The sequence below is a fragment of the Nomascus leucogenys genome, chromosome 11 (assembly GCF_006542625.1).
Source record: "Nomascus leucogenys isolate Asia chromosome 11, Asia_NLE_v1, whole genome shotgun sequence".
NCBI classification, from domain to species: Eukaryota; Metazoa; Chordata; class Mammalia; order Primates; family Hylobatidae; genus Nomascus; species Nomascus leucogenys.
The window spans coordinates 48639343-48662387 of record NC_044391.1 but is presented as its reverse complement, the minus strand read 5'-3'; the positions used below and the strand labels follow the sequence as shown (position 1 = coordinate 48662387).

Genomic DNA, 23045 nt, shown 5'->3' with positions numbered 1-23045 from the left:
TGCCACTGCACTCCAGCCTGGGTGAGAGAGTGAGACTCTGTCTCAAAAAAAAAAAAAAAAAAAAAAAAAAAAAGAAATTATTATTTTTCAGGAGGGGATCAGAGGGCAACAATCTCCAATGACAGGAAATGTTTGACACATACAGGTTGGTTTCTGTTGTGTGACCATGAATTATTGTGAGTTGCTAAGTTAGTTTTTTGGTGTGTGTCAGAGTAAATCTCAAGTTTTATTCAAATAGCTGGTTGGCAAATCTCAAGTCATTGGCCAAATGAGAACAAGCCATGTAAATGACACATAGATGCACACAACTGATTTTTATAGCCAGACCTGAGAGTTAGAGATGGAGATGGACAGGTCACATCATGAAGTCTCTCCCATGTAAGGTGAGAATATACCAGAATCAAAGAAAGTAGCTTCTGCATACTTTTTTTTTTTCTTTTTGAGACAGAGTCTTACTCTGTTGCTTAGGCTGTAGTGCAATGGCGTGATCTCAGCTCACTGCAGCCTCTGCCTCCTGGGTTCAAGCTATTCTCGTGCCTTAGCCTCCCAAGCAGCTGGGATTACAGGCATGCACCACCATGACTAATTTTTGTATTTTTAGTAGAGACAGGGTTTCACCATGTTGGCCAGGCTGGTCTTGAACTCCTGGCCTCAGGTGATCCGCCCGCCTCAGCCTCCCAAAGTTCTGTGATTACAGGCAGCAGCTGCCACACCCAGCCTGTATACTCCTTGTTTTTTGAGATGGAGTCTCGCTCTGTCGCCAGGCTGGAATGCAGTGGCGAGATCTCGGCTCACTGCAACCTCTGCCTCCTGAGTTCAAGTGATTCTCCTGCCTCAGCCTCCCGAGTAGCTGGGACTACAGGCATGCGCCACCATGCCCAGCTAATTTTTGTATTTTTAGTAAAGACAGGGTTTCACCATGTTGGCCAGGATGGTCTCGATCTCTTGACCTCATGATCTGCCCGCCTCAGCCTCCCGAAGTGCTGGGATTACAGGTGTGAGCCACCATGCCTGGCCGCTTGTAAATTTTAATGTGATTTCATCCCCAAATATATTCAAAGTGGTGGCGGTGGTGGTGGGGGGCAAATCGCCCCCAAGGGTGTGCCATGCTAATTGAGAACACAGAAGTACGAGATATTACAGATATGCAATACTGGAGAGTGGATCAAGAAGGCTGTCTAATATCAATGCTTTAGCCTAACAAAGTATCCTTAGAACTCCTCATTTTCCCTTTTTGCAGGGGGATACATGTTTTGTGAGGTCTGAGGTTTATGTAATTTTGGGGGCTCTCTTTAAGAATACAAAAGTAATTATGAATACAAATTTAGGTACTAATGTGAATGTTTATTAATGAGAAAAAAATTACAACATATTACTGGAATCCTGGAAGCTGAGGTCCCTTTCCTTTGAGAAATGTTTACATAAATGTTTCCTGATTGCAACCTGGCTTCTCCTCTTCATCGGAAACAGCCTGTCTACATTTTCCGGCAACAATCAGAACTCACAGGGGCTGATCAGGGCGAAGGTCCCCAATACTCAAGTTTAATTAGCTTCTTTGTAAATCTGCCTTTACACTGCAAACTAGATTTCCTTTCTTAATTAGCTAAACAGCTAACTCATCAACTTATATTACTTAGTCCTGGAAAGACAGATGATTATTAGTTTCACCCTCAAGATTGCACAGCAGGGAGGGCAATTCTACAGGAAGCCTGTGATAGAGTGTCTGTCTCCAGGATGACTGCCATCAATTCCTTCCCTCCCTGTACAAGCATGTTATTCTTTACATCAAGACGTGGATCCAATTCCCCTATCTTCAAACATGGACTGGCCTTAGAGATTTCCTTGACCAACAGAATGTGGCAGTGATGATGTTCTGGGACTTCTTAGGCTAGGTTTTAAGAAGCCTTGCTCATTCTGCCTGAGACTATATTCATTTCTCCCTTTCTCCCTTTCTCTCTTTCTCCCCTTCTCTCTCTCTCTCTCTTTCTCGTTCCCTCTTTCCTCTTTCCCCTTTCCTTCCCCTCCCTTCCTTCCTTTACTTCCTTCCTCTCTCTCTCTTGCTTTCTCTTTCTTTCTTCCTTTCTTTCTTTCAAGATGGGCTATCACTATGTTGCTCAGGCTGGCCTTGAGCTCCTGGGCTCAGGCAATCTTCCCACCTCAGCCTCCGAGTACCTGGGACTATAGCTACGTGCCACCATGCCTATCTGGGATTCTTGAACCACCCACTCTTAGAATATTTCCTCTCAGAATCCAGCTGCCATGCTCTGGGAAGTCAAAACCACCTGGAGAGGCCACGTATTGCTGCCTCAGCTAAACTCCCAGTTGACAGCCAACATTAACACGTGAGAAAGCCATCTTGGACTTCCAGCCCAGACAGGTCTTCAGACAACCCCAGCCCCAACTCACATCCGACTTTGGCCATGTGAGAGGTCCTAAGGGAGAGCCACCCAACTGAGCCTAGTCAACCAACAGAACTATGAAAGAGAATCAGAAATTGGTCTGCAAAGCCTCTAAGTTTTGGAGGAGGTTTGTTTTGTAATCAAAAAAGGCACAGAGGAATTGTGTTGGGATATAAGTCTTGCATGCCCTCTATCCCAATAAGACTGGAAAGATGAGACATGGGACAATGACCTCCCTGGAGTTATTTCTGTGGTCCCTATTTGTCTGTAAGTGGTGCTTGTTCCCTCTGCTCCTGTCCTCCAGCCGGTAAATACTAGGAAGACCCTCCCGCTCTGGGATTGGGAGATGAGAGCCCACAGCTGTTCCACGGGTTTGATTTGGGGGCTAGAGGAGAGGAATGAGAACTCCATTTTGGTCTCAAATCCAAACCATTTTAACCAAACCAATCTAACTTTATACTAGTTATTAGTTATAAAGTTATTTTGACCCCAGACTCCAGTGTCCATCTTTTTAATTGGTTCAGAAAACTTACAGCAAAAAAGGCCTATTTTTTCCTCTTTAGACCTCAACAAGTACCACCATTCTTCCTTTCACATAGGCTGGAAAGCGAAGTCTTGTTTTTCAAATTTTACTTGGCTTCATCCTCTAAATCCAGGCTGCCTCATTGTGCTACCTTTTAGTTTCCACGGTCCCTTTCCCAGTTCAGCTCCTCACTGCCACAGTCTCAGTCCTGCAATGACTGCCCTGTCTGCAGCTCCCCCATCTCCCGTGGTTATGGCTAAGATACTCCTCTTGCTGAAGACATTATCTACTGCCTTAGGTCCAGTTCAAGGACCTCTGGGGTAATTAGCTTTATTAGAGCTAACAGCCCTTCAAGCTAATCTTTCAAACTCAAATGACCCCATAAGGCAAATTTTATTTCACACTAGACGATTTCTTCCTTTCTTTTAAAAAAAAAATTGTCCTATCTCATCTCTTCTTCTTTAGATTATATAGTTCTCCCTCCTATATCCAAATCCTGTAGTCCCTTAGAAAGCAAGAAACACATGCTTTGTGGCTCATTGTTCTTTGGCTAACCATCTAACTAGCCACAAATTTGAATTCCTTGAAGATACGTTCCCCAGTGCTCTACTCAGTAAACACCACTGGACTCATGATACCTATGGAAAGAACCAATGAAATTTTGTGGTTGTGATAGAGTAGGAAGAGGAGCTAGGAACCAATATTTATTATGCCAGGTTTTGTGCTAAGTACTTCATATGTCATTTAGTTTTTTCCTTGGCTTCCCTAGTATAACAACTCTATTGTCCTTTTTCACCAAACAGGAAGCTGAGATCCAGGGAAGTACTTTTTCAAGGTCACTTAGTAAGTGCGGCGATAGAGCTTGAAGTCAAGATTGATTACCAGTCTAAGTTTTTTAACCACCATATTATACGGCCTCCAGGTTTTTTTGAGGGGTCCAGGGAATTCTTTAAAACAAATTTTTCTTCCTCTTCCAAATAGAATTACTGTTACCATTTTTTAAAACTTCAAGACTTTCGGCTATGCATATACGCTTTTTTCTGCATATCATCACACTCTGTATGAACAATCACGTTCTGCTTCACTTCAGATGGCACAGCCATTTTCCCATGTCAGTATGCACCAATATTGTTTCTGATGAATGGGCCAGACTGTAGAAAGCACAAAATACAACAAAATATGTTCTTTCTCCAAATGGGATTTTGGCTTGGGCATAAAAAGTCACCCAGAATCAGAAGACTATAAATGTTAAGATGTAAACGTGTTAAATATTGTTCATGTTTTCATGGGAGAAAATGGGGGAATCCCAAAAAACGTAGGAATTCTAAGAGACAAGGTCTCACTCTGTCACCAAGGCTTGAGAGCAGTGGTGTGATCACAGCTCAAGGCAGCCTTGAACTCCTGGGCTCAAGTGATTCTCTGGCCTCAGTCTCCCGAGTAGCTGAGATTACAGGCGTGCATCACGATGCCCTGATCATTTTTAAACTTTTTGTAGAGACAGGGTTTCATTTTATTGTCCAAGCTGATCTTGAACTCCTAGGCTCAGGTGATCCTCCCACTTCAGCCTCCCAAAGCGTGGAGATGATAGGCGTGAGTCACTGTGCCTGGCCTTCATTCTCTCTCTTTTTCATGGGGAGGGGTGGTGGGAAACAGGGTCTTTCTCTGTCACCCAGGCTGGGGCGCAGTGGTACAGTCATGGCTCACTGCAGCCTCGACCTTCTAGGCTCAAGCGATCCTCCCACCTCAGTATCCCCAGTAGCTGAGACTACAGGCAGGTACCACTAATTTATTATTTATAAATTTATTATTTATAGACACTACATTTGGGAGAATTTATTATTATTATTATTATTATTATTATTATTATTATTATTATTATTATTTTTGTAGAGACAAGGTTTTCTCCATGTTGCCCAGGCTGGTCTTGAACTCCTGGGTTCAAATGATCCTCTCGCCTTGGCCTCCCAAAATGCTGGGATTACAGGTATGATCCACTGTGCCTGGCCCATTCTCTATTCATATGAAAGTGAATACAAGGAATCTTTAAGTGTGAAGACTTCCAGAAGCCGGTGGGGAAGGAAGACTAATATTTACTATCTCTGACCATGTACCACATCTTGTGCCAGGCAATTTCACTGATGTTCTCATTTGCTTTTCCTAACTACTTGTCAACATAGGGATTTTTACCCCACCTTAAGGAAGAGAAAAGACAGGCTGTGATTGCTCTGGTAACACTGGTGTTGGGTTGGAATTCAGATACTACAGTCTCAGGTCTTTGTTCTTTTAAAGGTGTTTCAGATAAAAGAAAAAGAAAATCTAGATTTTAGAAAATCAAGAGTGAGCTAAATAAGTGATCTGGAGTTATAAAAAATAGCTGATAGGAATCTTGATAACCAAGGAAAGGAAAAATGAAGCAGAAATAAAATTGGGCCCCTGTGGTTCAGTCTAGCAGGGGCGGGAAGGGGGCTTGCTGAGCTGAGGAGTGAGCTGGCTCCGCAAACTGGCCCCAAATAGAGAAGGCCTTGTTTTTCCAAGAGCCCAAAATGGGGCTAAAGGCAACAGCACAGTCTTTGAGTGGAGGCTAGAAAGAAGGGTGAAATTAAGAAGAATCCTAGCTCTACGGAGGGCCTGTCACTGGCCAAGAAGGGGTGTGGCACAGAGAACATCTGGAGGTTTGGGCTGCTGGCCTGTGCTGGGCTGTCTGAGTTACAGAACATGAGATGTGTGCTGGACTGGGAGTGGGAGAATTGCTGAGAAAGAAGAATGTGAGGAGAGCCTGGGCTCCAGTGCGTTTGAGTTAACAAGTCCTTTCCTTCTCCACTGAACTCTTTTAGGACAGTATAAAAAAGTTGAATGGCAAACTTCACTAAGCAAGAGGATGGGGGACCCGGCTGGGACCGTTTTCCTTATGCTGGGGGAGAGGCTGCACCCTATGCTGTTAGGCAGAAAAAAACAGGTACTGTAGGATACAGGGGAGTCAAAACATCCCCTACACTCAACCCACACTTCCAGAGAACAGGCCTGTGCTCGACTGGTGGTGAGGGCCTCTCTTGGAATTCAGTTCTTGGCCACAAATCCCTGCCTTAGACTGGGGAAGGTTTGAGGGAAGCTCAGCAAACCTGGCGGCTGCTCTTTGGGTTTGGCAAACTCGAGATTTTTCCAGCGCCTTGTGTTCAGCGAAACTGAAAATGTGTTTGGCTAGAAACCCTTCACTAATTTTTAAACCCCTGTGAGTTTTTTTTTTTTTTTTTTTTAACATAAATTTGATCCACATGTTTTTGATTTATTTATATTTAACTCATCAAATCGAATTAGGAGCCACAATGATGAATGGGAACAATGCTGATTTCCAAGAAGATTTTTGAGCCCTTTTTCTTAGAATTCAAACACATTCCACCCCCAGACCCCCACAACTGTTAAAACTACCAGACTGAGCTGGGTTTGAAATGTAGAACCCAAATGTGAAATGAAGATCCATGCCTGGCAGAGACAGAGCACAGCAGGGGAATGTTCTTAGGGAGTCACAGAAAGAAGGTGGGCTCGGGATGGGAGAATGAGAGAGGAAGTGGGTCAGTTATTCTTCCTTAGGTGGTTTCAATACGTTAGTCGAGCTTTCTAGGCTCCCAACAGAGGCCACTTCTCATGTGAATGCTTTTATCACTACCACCCAGGGAAAGGGGGTTCCCTGCTCCAAAAATTGTGGACAGGGGGTTCCTTGTACCTATTTTCCTTTCCTTGTGTTCCCCTCCATAGTAGCCAATTCAAGCTGCTCTTCCGCTTCCCTTCTAACAGTTCCACCCACCCCAGCCACCCCTTCGTGGCTCTGGTGGAGGCCACTCCATCTGGAAACATTTAACATGTACAACAATTTTAATCTTGTGCAAGAGAATCTTAGACGCACTACATACCCATTAAGCTAAATTATAGGTGCACAGTGTTACTTTGCACAATTCTGTCTGGTCTGGGTTTGCACACACAACAAAGGCCATTACTGTCTTTCCCAATTACCCTTTCTACTATACCATCATTTTCCACAACTTCAGTCTGAGGCCAATAGTATTTCTCTGGGAAACTCTGGTCCCCAAGGTCCCAAGACAAAGTTGCTCTCTTAGGTTGAAGACAAATGCGCCCTCATCAGAGCCCCTTGAACCAGTACTTGGTAGGTCCCTAAACACTGACCAGATAAATTTCCTTGAATTTGGCTTCTCTCCCCTACAGACGCTGATCTAATTAAATAGGCCTGGGTACAAGTACCAGCTTGCTACTTATTAACTGTATAACTTTGGGGGTTATTTTACTTTCTTGGTTCCAATTTCCCAATCTGTAAATTGGGTATAATAGCTATACTTACCTCACAGTGTTGTTGTGAAGATTAAATGAGATGTGTCCTGTAAAACCCTTAATTTGTTGCCTGGAGATAGGGAGGTGTTGGTCAAGGGATACCAAGTTTCAGTTAAACAGGAGGAATAAGTTTTAGAGATCTATTGCATGGCATCATGACCACAGTTAATAATAATGTATATTTTTAAATTGTTAAGAGTAGATTTTAAAAGTTCTCATCACAAAAAATGTTAAGTATATGAAGTGATGAATATGTTAATTAGCCTAATGTAGTCATTCCATAATGTAAACATATATCAAAACATTACACTATATCCCATCAATATACATATTTGTCAATTAAAAATAAACTTGGTATGTTGTCTCACCCAGACTAAGTAGTTAATAACAATTAGTTTTATTATTATTGAAACTGCCACACTTTATTCAACTCTACAACTTTTCTAAGAGCATTTAAATTTTTGCTGAGGTTGACAGTTTCCTTCCAAATCCTCTCCACTCCCACGAATGCTGAAGTGACCAACTCAGTGCCCTACAAACCAGTATCATTCAGCGAGGTGACATAAGGTTTCTCACCAACCTCCTGGGATTCTTACTGAGTTCTCAGGGAGTCTTCCGTGCAGGCCCAAGTTTTAAACCTACAGTCCCTTCCTGAGATCTGCGGTAGCAGAGGGATGGGAAGATCTCAAATCTAGTGCATAGAGAGCATTCTCCTTCAAGCCAAGTGGAGCTGCTGCTTCTCATTTTATATAAAAAGTATATGTGAGAAAGGGAGGTGGAGAAGGAGGTTTTTACTTTGCTTTAAGGAGCAAAATCAAGACCTTTACGGATGCTTTTGGGAAAGTAGAAAGGTGAAGGCAACATTTAAGTTATCTGACAAATGCCTCTCTCGTAAGGGGGAAAATAGAAAAGTCCATGAGTCCAGTTACAAGCCCTGTGCTCAGTGGCATTCAACAAGAGAGCTGGAGGTCCGACATTTATTGCTCTTCTCTGGTGAGAAGTAGTTTTAGCAGTAATTCACGGATCCTGATGTTGGCCAGGAATCCACCAGCTTCTAGGAGGGACTTTGGACACCTAATGTAGTCATGGTCTTCATTATGCAGAATTGCTATGAGGACTCAAGAGAGAACACTTGCAGAATTTTGACAAATGGTAATTATTATTTCTACCGAGCTGACCTCACTTGAAATCCTGGGTGATACCAGGAAATGTGTGTATCTTCCATGCCCAACATTTACTAGAGTTTTCTCTTTCAGTGGCTTCTTAGTCCCTTTTATCTACATGTACTATGGATGCCAGCCCAGCTCTAAAAACCCCTAAGGAAACCACTCCCTGCTCCCAACTCTGCCAAAGTGGTGGGTCTAGGTGACTGTGCCCATCAAGGGTACTGAAATGGACATACAATCTGAAGGGACAAATACACAGGCTGGGAAGTCACTTTGGTCTGATATAAAAGGTGAACTGGGCCAACCAGACTCCTCTCTGGAAATGTGGAATTGGGAGAGTGAGAAACTGGGCTGACTGGTAGCAGAGCCATATAGAATGTAGATGGCCACATCAGTGGCAGAACTCCATGTGAGGGCTGAGAGCTTTCTGCTGTGGAGGCTTTGCAGGGGCTGCCTTGATTTCAAAATCACTCTCCCATAAAGCCTGGCTGTTCAATCGTTCTGCTTATGGACACCATAAATATCTCTTCTAGTATTATTACTATTGTTTTTTTGAGTCAGTGTCTCACTCTGCCTCCCAGGCTGGAGTGTCACGGCACAATCGTGGCTCACTGCAACTTCGAGCTCCTGGGCTCAAGCAATCCTCTCACCTCAGCCTTCTGAGTAGTAGCTGGGGCAGGCATGTGCCACCACATCCAACTAATTTTTTACTTTTTGTAGGAACAAGGGTCCTGCTATGTTGCCCATGCTGGTCTCAAGCGATCCTCCTGCCTCAGCCGCCCAAAGTGCTGGGATTACAGGTATGAGCCACCATAGCCAGCCTTCTTGCAGTTTTTTTTTCTTGTTTTGTTTTTGTTTTTTGTTTTTTTTTGAGTTAGCTCTAGTAAGTTTCTGTTTCCTCTGACCAAAATAGTCTTTGTTAAAACAGCACCTGCTCTTGGGAAGTACATGCAAATAGAGTTATGTCTAAATGTTCTGAGCATTTCCAGTCCAAGGAATTAATACTTAATTACAGGCAAGCCACAGTGGCTGACGCCTGTAATCCCAGCACAAGGGCCAACATGGTGAAACCCTGTCTCCACTAAAAATACAAAAATTAGCCAGACATGGTGGTGCCCACCTGTAATCCCAGCTACTTGGGAGGCTGAGGCAGGAGAATCACTTGAATCTGGGAGGTGGAGGGTGCAGTGAGCCAACATTGCACCACTGCACTCCAGCCTGGGCAACAGAGTGAGACTCCATCTCAAAAAAAAAAAAAGAAAAAAAAAGAAAAAAAAACCTTAATTACACATTGTAGTAAATGCTGTTGGTTCCTGACTTATGCCTTCCTGATTTCCTTCTACTATCGAAATTGGGAGAGTTAAAACTCTTGCTCTCCCAAACTCCCTTGCAGCTAGAAGGTCATGTAACATAATTCTGGCCAGTGAGAGGCAAGTGAATATCTGTTGGGACAGAGGCTGCCCCTCCTTTCCATCTTTGCATAGAAATGTCAGGCTTGGACCTACTGCCACCACCTTGTAACCATGAAGGGCAAGTCAAAGAAATGCAGAGATGCTACAGCCCTGACGCAATGGAGGTGCTGAACCAACACCAGCAGCCACCAGATTCCAGCCTTCTTACTGAGTGAAAAAAATTTACCTTTAAACTCTTAGGCTGTTGCAAAAGTAATTAAAAATGGCAAAAACTGTAATTACTTTTGCACCAACCTAATACTATCAGTTAGACTTTTCCATAATTTGGAAGCAAAAAAATTTCTAAATGATATATCCAGAAAGTCAACATACAAATTGATACTGTTTCCTATATGGTAAGACACATGATTATTTTTAAACGAAATATATGACCAACTTGTTTGTAAATTAACTTCTCTAAACATCAGCTGAATGACAGAAGCTCTTCAGGTAATTAGTCTAACGAGGGGATAAGGTATACATGAATAACTATGATCAGGCCGGGTGTGGTAGCTCACACCTATAATCTCAGCACTTAGGGAGGCTGAGACAGGTGGATCACTTGAGGTCAGGAGTTCAACAGCAGCCTAACCAACATGGAGAAACCCTGTCTCTACTAAAAATACAAAAATTAGCTGGGTATGGTGGTGTGCACCTGTAGTCCCAGCTACTCGGGAGGCTGAGACAGGAGAATCACTCGAGCCCAGGAGACAGAAGTTGCAGTTAGCTGATATCATGCCACTACACTCCAGCCTGGGCGACAGAGCGAGACTTTGTCTCAAAATACAAAACAAAACAAAACAACTGTGACCGAAGGCAGACAGTGAAAACACTGTAAGTGGAAGGTGCTCTATGTATATCCCAAGTAGGGAGAGACATTACTTCTGGTTGGGCAAGGAAGAAATCAGGGAAATCTCCATAAAAAAGCATCTAAGCTAAACTCCAGAGAAAAAAAGAATTTGGATGTTTGGAGTTGGGGAGAAAGGGCACTCTTGGCAAAAGGAATAGTTTAAGCAAATATGGGAAACCTAAGGTCATGTAAGGGAAACAGCAAGTTCATTTTGGCTGGTGCAGACGAACAAAGATCACAGAAGTCCAGACCAAATTATAATAAGCCCTGAACACCAAGTGCATGGGAATCTGAGCTTTACTCTCCATGCCTGCGCTGCCATTGAAGGTTTCCAGGAGTCAGTTTTTAAGGAAAATTTACCTGACTGCAATATGTAGCATGGATTGGCAGACTTAGAAAATGTCAGGAGGAGGCTGTGCAGCCACCTGGGTAGGAGGTGATGAGGGTGTGAACCCGAAGAGTCAAAGTGAGAATGGAGTGGGAAAAAGACACAGACGTGAGAGATACAGTGGAAGTACATATAATACAAGTTGGCTACTGTCTGGATATGGGGTGTGAGTCACAGGAGGCATAATGCCCAAAATGTTTTCTTGTACAAAATATAAACAAAAACCTCATGCGGTACCTCTGGAGCTGAAGACAGGAATGGTTTAATGTAGATGTTGGAGTCATGCACCTTCAGGTCATGGTCCCCAAGTCCCCTGGTCACTCCAATAGTTGCCATTACCCGGGCCTAGGAGTATAAGCAGAGGGTCATCAGAAACATGCACACAGTGAAAGCATCCCATCCCAGTGCAGGTGCCTGGGCTAGGAACAACCAATTTTCCAGTTCCTCCTGCCCAGATATGTTTCCAGGCCCCTTGCTGCTAACATATGTGGATAGCTCTTACCAAGAAAGGGCTCACCAAAATCACTTCTGTATTTGAGGAGTGCTTTTTCTATCCATTATCTTAAGCTTGACAGGTTGCTGCTGTTTCTTTTCAGCTTTCTTTTTTGGAGACTGGAAGGAAGGATGTCCAATAAACTAACTCCAATGCATGCATGATGTCTACAGCTGCAGAAATCAGTTCATATCAAACCTAATAGGATCCATCCATCCATCCATCCATCCATCCATCCATCCATCCATCCATCCACACACCCACCCATCTTTCTGTTACATATCCACTGTACAAGTATTTGCTCAACACCAGCTATGTCCTTAGTCCTGTGATATGTACTAGTAAAAGATGTAAAAATAGAAGTAGCTCTTGCCCTCCCAGAGTTCACCTATTATGTTTTATGGCTGGAGAAAAGAAACTTAGCAACTCTATAACCTATCCTGCTAACATCTCCACAAATTCCCTCTGGGTGGAAAGGAACAAAATGTCACCAGCGCTGTGACATAGCTACACAGAGACCTCAGGGCTGAGATCTCATCCTGAACTGTTTTCGAATGGTGCAAGGAAGCAACACTATTACACCAATGCCTACACAGTCAGCTTAAATATCTCCTGTTATGCTGAAGATCTGATTTACCCAAACATTTATTGGGTACCTACTATGTACTTACATCATGTAGTGGGGGCACAAATGTCTAAGGCCTCGTCCCTACTATAAAGAAACTTGGGGCCACGTGTGGTGGCTCATGCCTGTAATCCCAGCACCTTGGGAGGCTGAGGCAGGTGGATCACTTGAGGTCAGGAGTTTAAGACTAGCCTGGCTGACATGGTGAAACCCCATCTCTACGAAAAATACAAAATTTAGCTGGGCATGGTGGTGGGCACCTGTAATCCCAGCTGCTCGGAGGCTGAGGCATGAGAATCACTTGAACCTGGAAGGTGGAGGTTGCAGTGAATTGAGATCATGCCACTGCAGTCTAGCCTGGGTGACACAGCGAGACTCAGTCTCAAACAAACAAACAAAAAAGAAACTTGGTAACGGAGATAAGAGGGATATGTCTAATTAATAACACATAAAATATGGTTAAGTACTGAAAAACACATAGACAATGGGTTATGCAGTTTAGAGGAGGTAAAAATTCTACTGAGAAGGCTCCACGGAGGAGGTGGCACTTAGCACAGAAAGGTGGATTGCATCAAAACAGGCGACACAGAGGGATGGAGTGAAAGTCATCCTGGGTGGAAGAAAGCAGTGTCCTAACCCTTAATCAAAAAAAATATATCCAGTGTAGTGAAATGGTTCAAAGACCTGAGCTTGAATCCTCACTCTATTACCTGGGTGACAAGAGTAATTACCTCCTATGAGTGGGGATGAAGTAAATAAATGCTAAGAAATACTGCAATTTAATATATTGTCTTCATCTTCATCCTAGACTCTCAACAGAGCTGTGAATTTTGAAGCTAGCCTTGGTTCAGAAGGTAGGCAGAGTTCACATTAAGCAGAAATGAAACCATGACACCTTTTTGAGGGCAAGGGTCAGAGGGGATAAAGACACGAGACACAGCCGGACACATCCCAGCACTTTGGGAGTCCAAGGCAGGAGGATCACTTGAGCCTAGGAGTTTCAGACCAGCCAGGGCAATGTGGTGAAACCTCCTGACTACAAAAAATACAAAAACTAGCCAGTGTGGTGGCACGTGCCTGTAGTCCCAGCTACTCAGGAGGCTGAAGTGGGAGGATCACCTGATCCCGGGATGTCGAGCCTGAAGTGAGCCGAGATTGTGCCACCCTACTCCAGCCTGATGCCATGTCTCAAAAAAAAAAAAAAAAAAAAGTGATGCAAAGCAAAGCCTGGGGCCCTCAGCCCTGCTGGGAGGCTGGACTGGCTCCCTTCTAGCCAAGAAGTGCTCAACTCTAAATGTGAAAAATTCTGAGTCCCTTGTGGCTCTCTTGCTCTCCTCCCTGAAATGGCAGCTTCTCTGTGTGCTCTTTCCAGCCAAAGAAATCTGATGTTTCTGCTAGTGACCGACCTTGTTTACAAAGTATCCAGGTGTTACCCACACCAGTCTTTAAAAGCATCTGAGGAAAGAAAATGAGAAGTAATGGCCACAGAAGTACTCTGAAACTTCTGGGTATGTGTACGCAGAGAAGAAAGGGAAAATCCCAGTCCAGGATACAGAAGGAGCTCCAAGAACTCATGGAGTCCTCAGACAGGGGTGGTATCTACCAACAAAAGCAAAATGGAGACATGGTGGCTTTTAAATAGACCAACAGGTACACGGACAGAACTTGCCACCTGCCCATCACAAGACCATCAAGCTTAAATTACCTGAAATGCTTGAGGAACATGATGTTTTGGTGAACTGAACTTTATACTAAAATTAGAAAACTCTTGCTCCTTCAAATCTTACTGCTATAAACTTCCAAGAATACATCATTCCATCTTCCTATTGTACTAAGGAAAGTATACTGAACATAACTGAACAGCTTATTTAATACTTATGCATTTATGTCAGGTACCAGGCTAGACAGGAACTAGAGATACAGGGATAAGAGGATGTGCTCCTGAGTTTACTGGAACTCACTGGATATTAAAGGGTAATACAGAGAATCTCAGCTCCACAAAGAAATGGAGCTGCAGGCATAGGTCATTGGGCTGAATGATACTCATTAATGGTGCCCATTGTACCGAAAGGCACAAATATTTATATCAGAACAGTACCTATTAGCCCTGACATGATTCTTAACCAGAGACGGTGATTTGAAAGGTGTTCATTTTCATGAATGGGATATGTTCGTTTAAAAAATGATTCCTACATGGATCAGATATTTGTGTTTGGTATTCCTCCTTCTGTTGAGATGTCTTTTTGCATTGAAATCACTGCTGGTCTACACCGAGCCCAAAACCTAATCATGTTTGTTCTCGTGTTTTTGCTCTGACACACACACACACACACACACACACACACTCTCTCTCTCTCTCTCTCTCACACAGACACACACACACACACTCTGCCCATGGAAGGCATCCTTTGGTTTTCCTGTGAGTCAGTTCTTCTTGATAAAAACTATCGTATCGAACGCTGGAAAAAATATCAGTTGAAGACTCTTCTCGGTGTGACCACATTTTTCACTTGGAATGCTTCACACCGAGTTGAAATGTATTAGCGTTCCGAGGAAGAATGCAATGATTCAGAAGGCGTTTGTTCTTACTAGGAAATAGATTCCAAGCTTCTTGCTCTCCACTCCAGGAATTCAACCTCCTCCAGGCCTCTGGTCAGAGACCACTTTAGGATCCACAGCTTTTCTTTGGTTCGACAATGTGCTGTTCAGTGCTGGATTCTGACTGCAACCCTGGGAGCTGATGATGGTCTCTGTTACCTTAGTCTGGGCTCTGGCTGCTGTGACCCTATGGTCTAATTACAGTGATGCTTTGGACTCTCTGCCACGGGGCAAGTGGCAAACAGACTTGCAAAGTCTGAACTTCCATGGTGGAGTCTGAGACCGCGCGAAGCAGATAGAAAGCCACAGCGCCACGTCCGCGGCTGCCCCTCGCTTGGCTGCGTGATCTGCCTGAGCTGTTTTCACCTCATAGTCCCAGCTGCCTCGTCTGCCAGATGGATATAACACAGCCAGCTTGACCTGCCTCCTTGCTTGTTGTCAGATATAAATGAGATGATGTGTGTGAAAGTGGTTCATGTTTAAACACTGTAAAAAGTTATTCAAATGGATTGGGAAGGGGGACTTTATTTTCACAAAATTGGCTTGAGTCCCTTCTGCTCACCGCCCACCTTCCACCCCCACTACTCCTTGGACCCTGAAGACAGGAGGCCTGAAGGATGATGGATGGGATATGCTTTCAAGCTGTCAAGGCTATAAAATCACAAGCTGCTGAGTGGGACACATGGACTGCCACGGGCTATGTGGAGCGAAGGCAGGACAGAGCCCTGTCCTCTCTACCCAGGGGAAGCACACGTGCCTACCTTCTTGCCTTCTCCATATATAAGGGGGAACTTCAAGTCCTCATCCTCAATGGTTTTGTATGCCCTGTAGGGGATAAACAACATTTTAAAAAAGGTTTGCACTCAATTAGTGACCTGCTGCCCTGACACCGACTGCTGGGGATTTCATTTTCCCTGGGACCCCATCCACTCACCACACTGACTACCTCTTTCTTTATAGGGAAATGTTTTCCCTACAGAATTGTGTGTGTGTGTCTTTTACCAAACCAGAAAATACTGTCTTTATATGCTCGAAGAGGGAGGAAATAAGTTGGCATATGCATAATTAGCAAAAAGGGGAGATGGGTTTCTGGCCTTAGGGTCTGTGTAATAATGAAGTGACCCAGCAACAGTATTCTCATCACGAATCCAAAACTGTGAGAAACAGCAGAGCTCAGAGATGAATGGAGTGTGAAACTGCTTCGAGAGCCAGTTCTCACCTTCAGGGGTTGTTTATACCAAAACAGCCTTGTATTGGGATGGCTGGGGAAGAAATCTTTAGAGCCTGTTTGTCCTCTATATAATATGCAACATTCTTTGTTTCACAATAGCTTTTAAGTAGCCATTCAATACACAGAAAGAACCTTCAGTTTATGCCTCAGTGGTTTATTCCAGATAGGGTCCTCCAGTGCCACGGCCTACACAGCAGAGGCGGGTAAAATGAAAGGGACAGAGCTGATGAAGACCATGTCTTGCAGTTTTGCTTATAACCAAGTTAAAAAACAAACAAGCGAACAAACAATTGTTAGCCCAGTTATAGCTGTTTATCACCTTGAGCATGTAGCTTCACCTTTTTCAGTCTCAGTTTCCTCATCTGTACAATGAGGCCAATACACAGGATACAAAGAGCTCAGTACAGAGCCTGCACTTAGTAAGAGCCCACTTAGTGGCAGTTATTACTAATACTTAGTAGATAATTAACACTTGGCATGCCAATTCCCCTTTCTGCAAAATGGGGATAGCACTGCTCATAACTTCAAAGTTATTTAAAATAAGACTAAGTAAAAGGTAGGGTAGGTTCTGCTGAATTAGGTGCTATAAGTAGATGCTTTTCTACAGTAACGTCTCCTGAGTGCATTAAAAATCCTAATTGATTAAATGGCCTGCCATTCCTGGAGATACCTCGGCTGCTTGGGAGTGAGTCTGAAATCAAATTTATGGAAGCTCTTGAGGTACAAAAGAATGTAACTAAATTTAAAAAGCATGCAACCCCAAAGTTAAAGCAGGTCCATCCTCAGGAAGTTACTCGGTAAGGTGTCCTTCCCATGGGGTGGAGAATCAGTGAGGTTTTGGCACCAGGTGTGCCTGAGTTGGAGTTCAGCATTGCCTTTGGTATAGCCCTGCACAAGTAGATGTGCTCTCAGGCCCTCAGGATCCTCATTAATCAATTAGGGCAAAATCTCGGGCTCATTCGTGAGATTATCGCAAGATTAAAATAGGGAAATGAATGTGGAGAGCTTAGGAGGTACTTAGCACTGTGCCTGGCACAACAAATGCTGCTGCTGTTGAGTGAGCCGAGAGGTATTCTAGGAATTCAATTTTCAAAAAAGGAAACAGTATACTGTTTCCTTCCCCCAAATCTACCAAATTAACACAAAGTGGAAATAACCACTTTGATGTTTTTACATACTCACATGAGCTATTTTAAACACTGTGGTATATGAGTTTTTGGGGGAACAAATAAAGCTATTATTAGAAGAATTAGGATTTTTTAAAGCTTTCTGGGCAATTCCAATGTGTAGCCAAGTTTGAGATCCACTACTGTAGACCAAGAACATTCGAAATGATTCATCAATTAGCCCCTTATCAGCTTGACCCTTAAGAGACAGACTACATGGCTCAAGGAGAGGAGGAAAATGGCCTGAGAAAGGCCCTGAGATGAGCATGAACAGAGATTGGGGACCCTATGTAGAGAGGGACACGTGGAGAGTGAGGAGACAGGCCCGCACAGAGAGGAGGCAGCAGCGGAGACCAGATGTAGAAAGGGGCTGGGCCTGGAGATCCAGGCACAGGAGGAGCCTGGATCTGGTGTAGAAGAGTTGGGTCTATGACTAGACATTCACAGGAATTAAATAGAGGTAGAAAGCTAGAATTAAATAGAGGCAGAAGGCTGCAGCTCTAGAACCAATGACTGGGTATTACCTAGAGCTTAATAGACAGGCGAAGAGCACTCCTAACAGGCTTAGAAAAGTAGTAGTAAGAAAACTGCTCTATCACAAGCCAGATCATTGAATTCTCACATGGCAGAGTGTTGCAGGAGCACGAAGTCCATGTTCCACAACTCTGAAAGACACACACTTAGAGTTGTTACCCACAGGACCAAACCAACTGCAAATTTTAATATTATATGTTAGCTTCTGTTTATCTTCAGGAACGACAAAACATTAGAAACAGAAACATTGGTGGAAAAGGAAGGTTTATTCTGCCCCGCCAGTGTTGGTTTTCAATCAACTATGAGCACTCCCTCTCCCCCAGCAACTAATGACAAGGGGGAATAGCACCAACGAGGAGGAAAAGTACAACACCTTCTCCCCCTCCATCTTTCTGAATCCTAAGCACAGATCATCATATAAAGTTAAGTGGACTTCCATCCATAGTTACAAAGCCTTGAGTAATAAAGTATAAAATATAGTACTCAAGAGTTAAAACTGGCAACTTCATTAGACTCTGTATAATAATAGCTAATAGTAATCACAGCAGCTATGATTTACTGAGCATCTTCTACATGCCAGACACCAGGCTCTGTGCTGACTTATAGTATCTAAAATCTCTCAATGGCCTTATAATGTCCTGTCTTACAGAGGAGAGAACTGAGCCCAGAGAGCTTAAGTTACTCCTCCTAGATCAAAAAGGTGGAGTGGCCTTAAAACTGGATTTGGACTTTTCCAGAAAACATCACAAAGAAATGTGTTATCAGGACTCAGCTTTGGGAATTTCTCATTCTAGTCCCACAGTCTGAAATGAGACCATTATTGTCCACTCTCTTTGGGTGACCAGCTGATATCTGATGAAGAAAAGAAGACTTTTGTCAAAAGAGGAAGGGGAATTTTCTGTGTGAGTGGCAAAAGAACAAAAGGGGATCATGTTTGTACAAAACTAGTGGCTACTACAGTACTGGGTCTACAGGGGAGAAGAGAGGAAAGTCAGCAGAAGTGATGGTCTGTGTTCTTTTTTTTTTTTTTTTTGAGACAGAGTCTCGCTCTGTTGACCAGGCTGGAGTGCAATGGTGCGATCTCGGCTCACTGCAACTTCTGCCTCCCAGGTCCAAGCAATTCTCCTGCCTTAGCCTCTCGAGTAGCTGGGATTACAGGCGAGTGCCACCATGCCCGGCTAATTTTTATATTTTTGTAGAGATGGGGTTTCACCATGTTGACCAGGCTGGTCCTGAACTCCTGACCTCAGGTGATCTGCCTACCTCGGCCTCCCAAAATGCTGGGATTGATCCATGTTCTTAGACCTGCAGCTGCTTTTCTGGCCATCTCACCAGAAATGAGTGACCACAGAGTCAACCAAGCCCCCTCCCACAGAGAACAGACCTTCCTCAAACTGCTCTCAGTTTAAGGAGGCCATCCAAGTTCTGGCCCCCTTGGAAGGCCTGTCTGTTTTATATTATAGTCCATGTCAAGGCTATAGGCTTGAATTTATGCTTCCAGCTTGTCCTTGGCCTCCTTCTTTCTCATCTGGGGGAAGATAGGAGAGTGAAGCTTGAGAGCTCCAAGAATGAAGGTACTTTGGATTTGAGATGAATAGAGAGTGTCCAGTCATAGAACCAATTCTTCTACACCACATCCTAAGATTTTTGAAATCCTAATTAAATTTTTAAGAACCAGCCCCCCAAACAAATCACTCGCTAGTTTTACAATAATATGACTGACCAGAGATTATATTATTTGTTACGAGATAGCAAAACTCAAAGGCTTAGAAAAGATTTTCTAGACAAACTCTTATTAATATTTTGGGCCAATTCCTTAATGAGTATTTATGAGGCCAACTGAATCATTTTTTTAGATGAGAAAAAAAAAAATGCAAGGCTTAAAAGGGTTGCTAAATTCTTGGCTTTCCCTAACTGAGAGACATTATTCTCAGAAGTTTCCATTAAATACTTTTTTAAAGTAATAGTTTCCTTTGTAATGTAGATTGTGCAAAGCTGTAAAAACAAGCCACTGTTGGTTTGGACCTCCTGGAAGGAGCAGTTCAGCATTAAGACTGAAATGCCACCAAGTCAGCTGTACCCCAAGTATAGGAATCCCTTCTACAGTACACCTAACCTTGGTTCCTGGCCTCTCCTGAATGGACTGCCACAGATAGTCACCGTCCTAGGAGTTTAACGGTAGTTAATGTCAGCCCATTCCATTGGAGAACAGCTCTGGGAAATTCTTTCTTAAACTGACCCAAACCCATTGGCCCATCTGGAAAAACATGAAATAAATCCAGACGATTTTCTGCTTGAGAGCTCTTCAATTGTTTAAAGAGAACTAAAAGTTTCCTTTTCCTCAGTTCTTTCAACTATTCTTCACAGGACATGGAGGATGCTAACCACTCTAGTCCCCATGCATCCAACAAACATTAACTGAGCACTGAATACTGTGGTAGTGGCCCTCTAGGGTCTTTCTGGTTGGCCAGTGTCCTCAAAAAATGGTACCCGGAACTGAAAACACTTAAGATGTGGTCCAAATAAGAAAAAAAAAATTATTAGTTTTTTTGATTTGGACCTTGCATTTTTTAAAAATTAATGAAGCTATTTCCATTATGTGTATTTTTTTTAGGGTTACATATGGAGACTCTGAATGAAAACAAATGAAAAACCCTAGTCCACAAGAAAAAAGACCTGAGAATGTTTTTTTGGCTCATGGTCTCCTCTAGTTTATAATGACACACACAATAGATATTTTACCCTGAAGGGAGGACTCCATTGCCCTTATTAATTTTATCTTATTAGTTTTAGTCCATTGTTCCAACTCACTCACAACATCCTGAATTCCGATCCTTCCATCCAAAATATCAGCTGTCTATGCCATATCATGTTAAATTTGATAAGCAGCCCTGCCATCTTCATCCAGATCACTGAAAAAATTGCTAAGTGGAATCATTAGAGACCTTCCTCCTGGCCAAGCTAACCATACAAGGGGGGTGGCAACATTTCAGGCATGTGAAGGAAAGTTTGTGCAATTCAAAAAAATCAAATTCAGCAGTATTCTTTTTCATGAAAATGAGAAGAACCTATCAATTTCCTTTTTATTTATTTTTTTTGAGATGGAGTTTCACTCTTGTTGCCCAAGCTTAGGTGCAATGGTGTGATCTCGGCTCACTGCAACCTCTGCCTCCTGGATTCAAGTGATTCTTCTGCCTCAGCCTCCCAAGTAGCTGGGATTACAGGCGTGCGCCACTAGCCCCGGCTAATTTTTTGTATTTTTAGTAGAAACGGGATTTCACCATGCTACCCAGGCTGGTGTCGAACTCCTGACCTCAGGTCATACACCCACCTTGGCCTCCCAAAGTGCTGGGATCACAGGCGTAAGCCACCACACCGGGCAATTTCCTTTTTAATACAAAAACCAGATGGTATAAAGCTCGGCAGAATCTTGGCTGGTGGAGAAGCACAGAAGACAAACTCAATAGTAGAGGGTGGACAATGAGATATTAATGTTTAAAGAGCAGGTGTTTAGGATTTTAAAAGGCTGTCAACACTGATCCAGAGAGACACTGTCCTCATGGATTTCAACTCTAATGGAATAGCTCTTGGGCTGTCTATGAAGCAACTTCACTGAACCATTATCCACTCAGTATTTCTCCATCTTGTCCAAAAGGCTAAGAGAAGAAACAATCCGATTTCTTACAAACTCCGAATATATCTATGTATACGGTATTCACCCAATCTAGGAACCTTACCCAACAAGAACAGATTACTAATTGAGCCTGCCTTATTGAACCTAAGCTGGCTCTCCTAATCATACCACCTCCAGTGGACGCCATTCCTTCAAATCCCTCTTGCTCCTAAGGCACGTGAGTGATGCTCATAGTTCCCACATCAACCCCATCCTTCTAGGCTGAGGCTGTCTCACTGCCCTTCTGTCAGCCTCTCCATCTGCCTCACATTCCCCTCCCTTACCCACCAGCGTTTCAGGACATTCTCCCACCTGCCCTGATGACTTCAGCCTAGGTTCAGATGTCTTTTCCACTCTTTCCTAGGATGGGATTCTCAGCATTTTCTTAGAATTTGGTGGTGCTTTTGGATTCCTGGCTTTACAACTCCTAGCCCACCGCCTGCTGACCTTCTTCTCTGTTCCCCATCATCATCCTGGTCATGTGGCCTGCAGCAAGAACACCCCCCACCTCTGAGATTCCAATTCTCAATCATTTTTCCTCTCTCACTCCCTTGTTGAGGCTCTCCAGCCAGTTTCTCTCCTTGGTCCTGCTATTCTTCCTACCTTCTGGCTAAACATGTTCCTGATCCTGTCTCCACCTGTGGCAAAGCTTTTTGAGACTCTTCTTTGCTAGAACTTGTCACCTTCTCGATTTTCCAGTAACACAACAAGGATTGAGTATTTTGTCTATTAACGTTATGCCAAATACTGTCATCTCTACCTTTCAAACAAATCCAGAATCCTCAGATTTCAACACCTTCCCTGCTGTCAGAGCCCTAGCACCATAGTTTCTTGCCTACATTATTGGGACGGATCCATCAGTCCTCTGTGCAATGATCTAGGCAAGAGGCGATGGTGCTAGGATGATGTCACCAGGTGGATGGCAGTGATAGTGTTGAGAACTGTTCTGATTTGTCCCTTACTCCTGTTTTCAGAGCAACTGGAGTAATTATTTTAGAATGTCAGGTCATATCATTACCCTACTCAAACCCATCAAAGGTTTTCTACTGCACTCTGAATAAAAGCCAAGTAACCAAGAAAACCAGATGGTCTTCTTTAACATTGTTCCTGTCCCCCAAATTTCCTAGTCCCCTTTCCTGCTTTATTTTTTTTCCATAGCATCCACCACCACCTAACAGTTAAAGAATTTTACTTCCTTACTATGGTTATTTTTTCTACTGCTTTTTCATGCCCTTTAAGTTCTATGGGGATAGATTTTTGTTTTGCTACCTATGGCATCTCCTATACCTAGAAGAGCGCTCAACATATAATGGGTACGCAATAAATATTTGGTTAAGCAAGCAAATTAGTACTACCTTCCCTATGCAGAGGCTTTATTCGTATTTTCTTGTTCCATAATATATTTGCAAAGCAAAAGCAAAAAGCCTCCTTGTTCGGCTGCTTTCTATGTCTGGCTATGCTGTTCTGGCTGATGCTCACTCACAAGCACCCCTTTCCCACCTCTGCCCTAGTGGGCTAGGTGCTGTCCTTACAGGCTGAGACATTCTCTATGAACACCTGAACTTGAGATCCCCATGCAGCCACACCGATGCCCTTTTACCCTAATG

General features: G+C 43.4%; 1 protein-coding gene across 3 annotated transcripts in view; it reads right to left on the bottom strand.

Annotated features, from left to right (window-relative positions):
* Nucleotides 1-23045, bottom strand: part of PPM1H (protein phosphatase, Mg2+/Mn2+ dependent 1H) — a 305024-nt gene that overhangs the window by 35388 nt on the left and 246591 nt on the right. For all 3 annotated transcript variants that reach the window (XR_004032267.1, XM_030822307.1, XM_003252730.4), the window contains exons 7-8: nt 15596-15659; nt 11356-11463 (exon numbers count right to left, since the gene is read on the bottom strand). Coding sequence is in view for 2 of the 3 variants with exons in the window: in XM_030822307.1 (XP_030678167.1) it covers nt 11356-11463; nt 15596-15659 (172 nt within the window). In the remaining variant the exon portion in view is untranslated. The remainder of the gene's footprint in view (nt 1-11355; nt 11464-15595; nt 15660-23045) is intronic.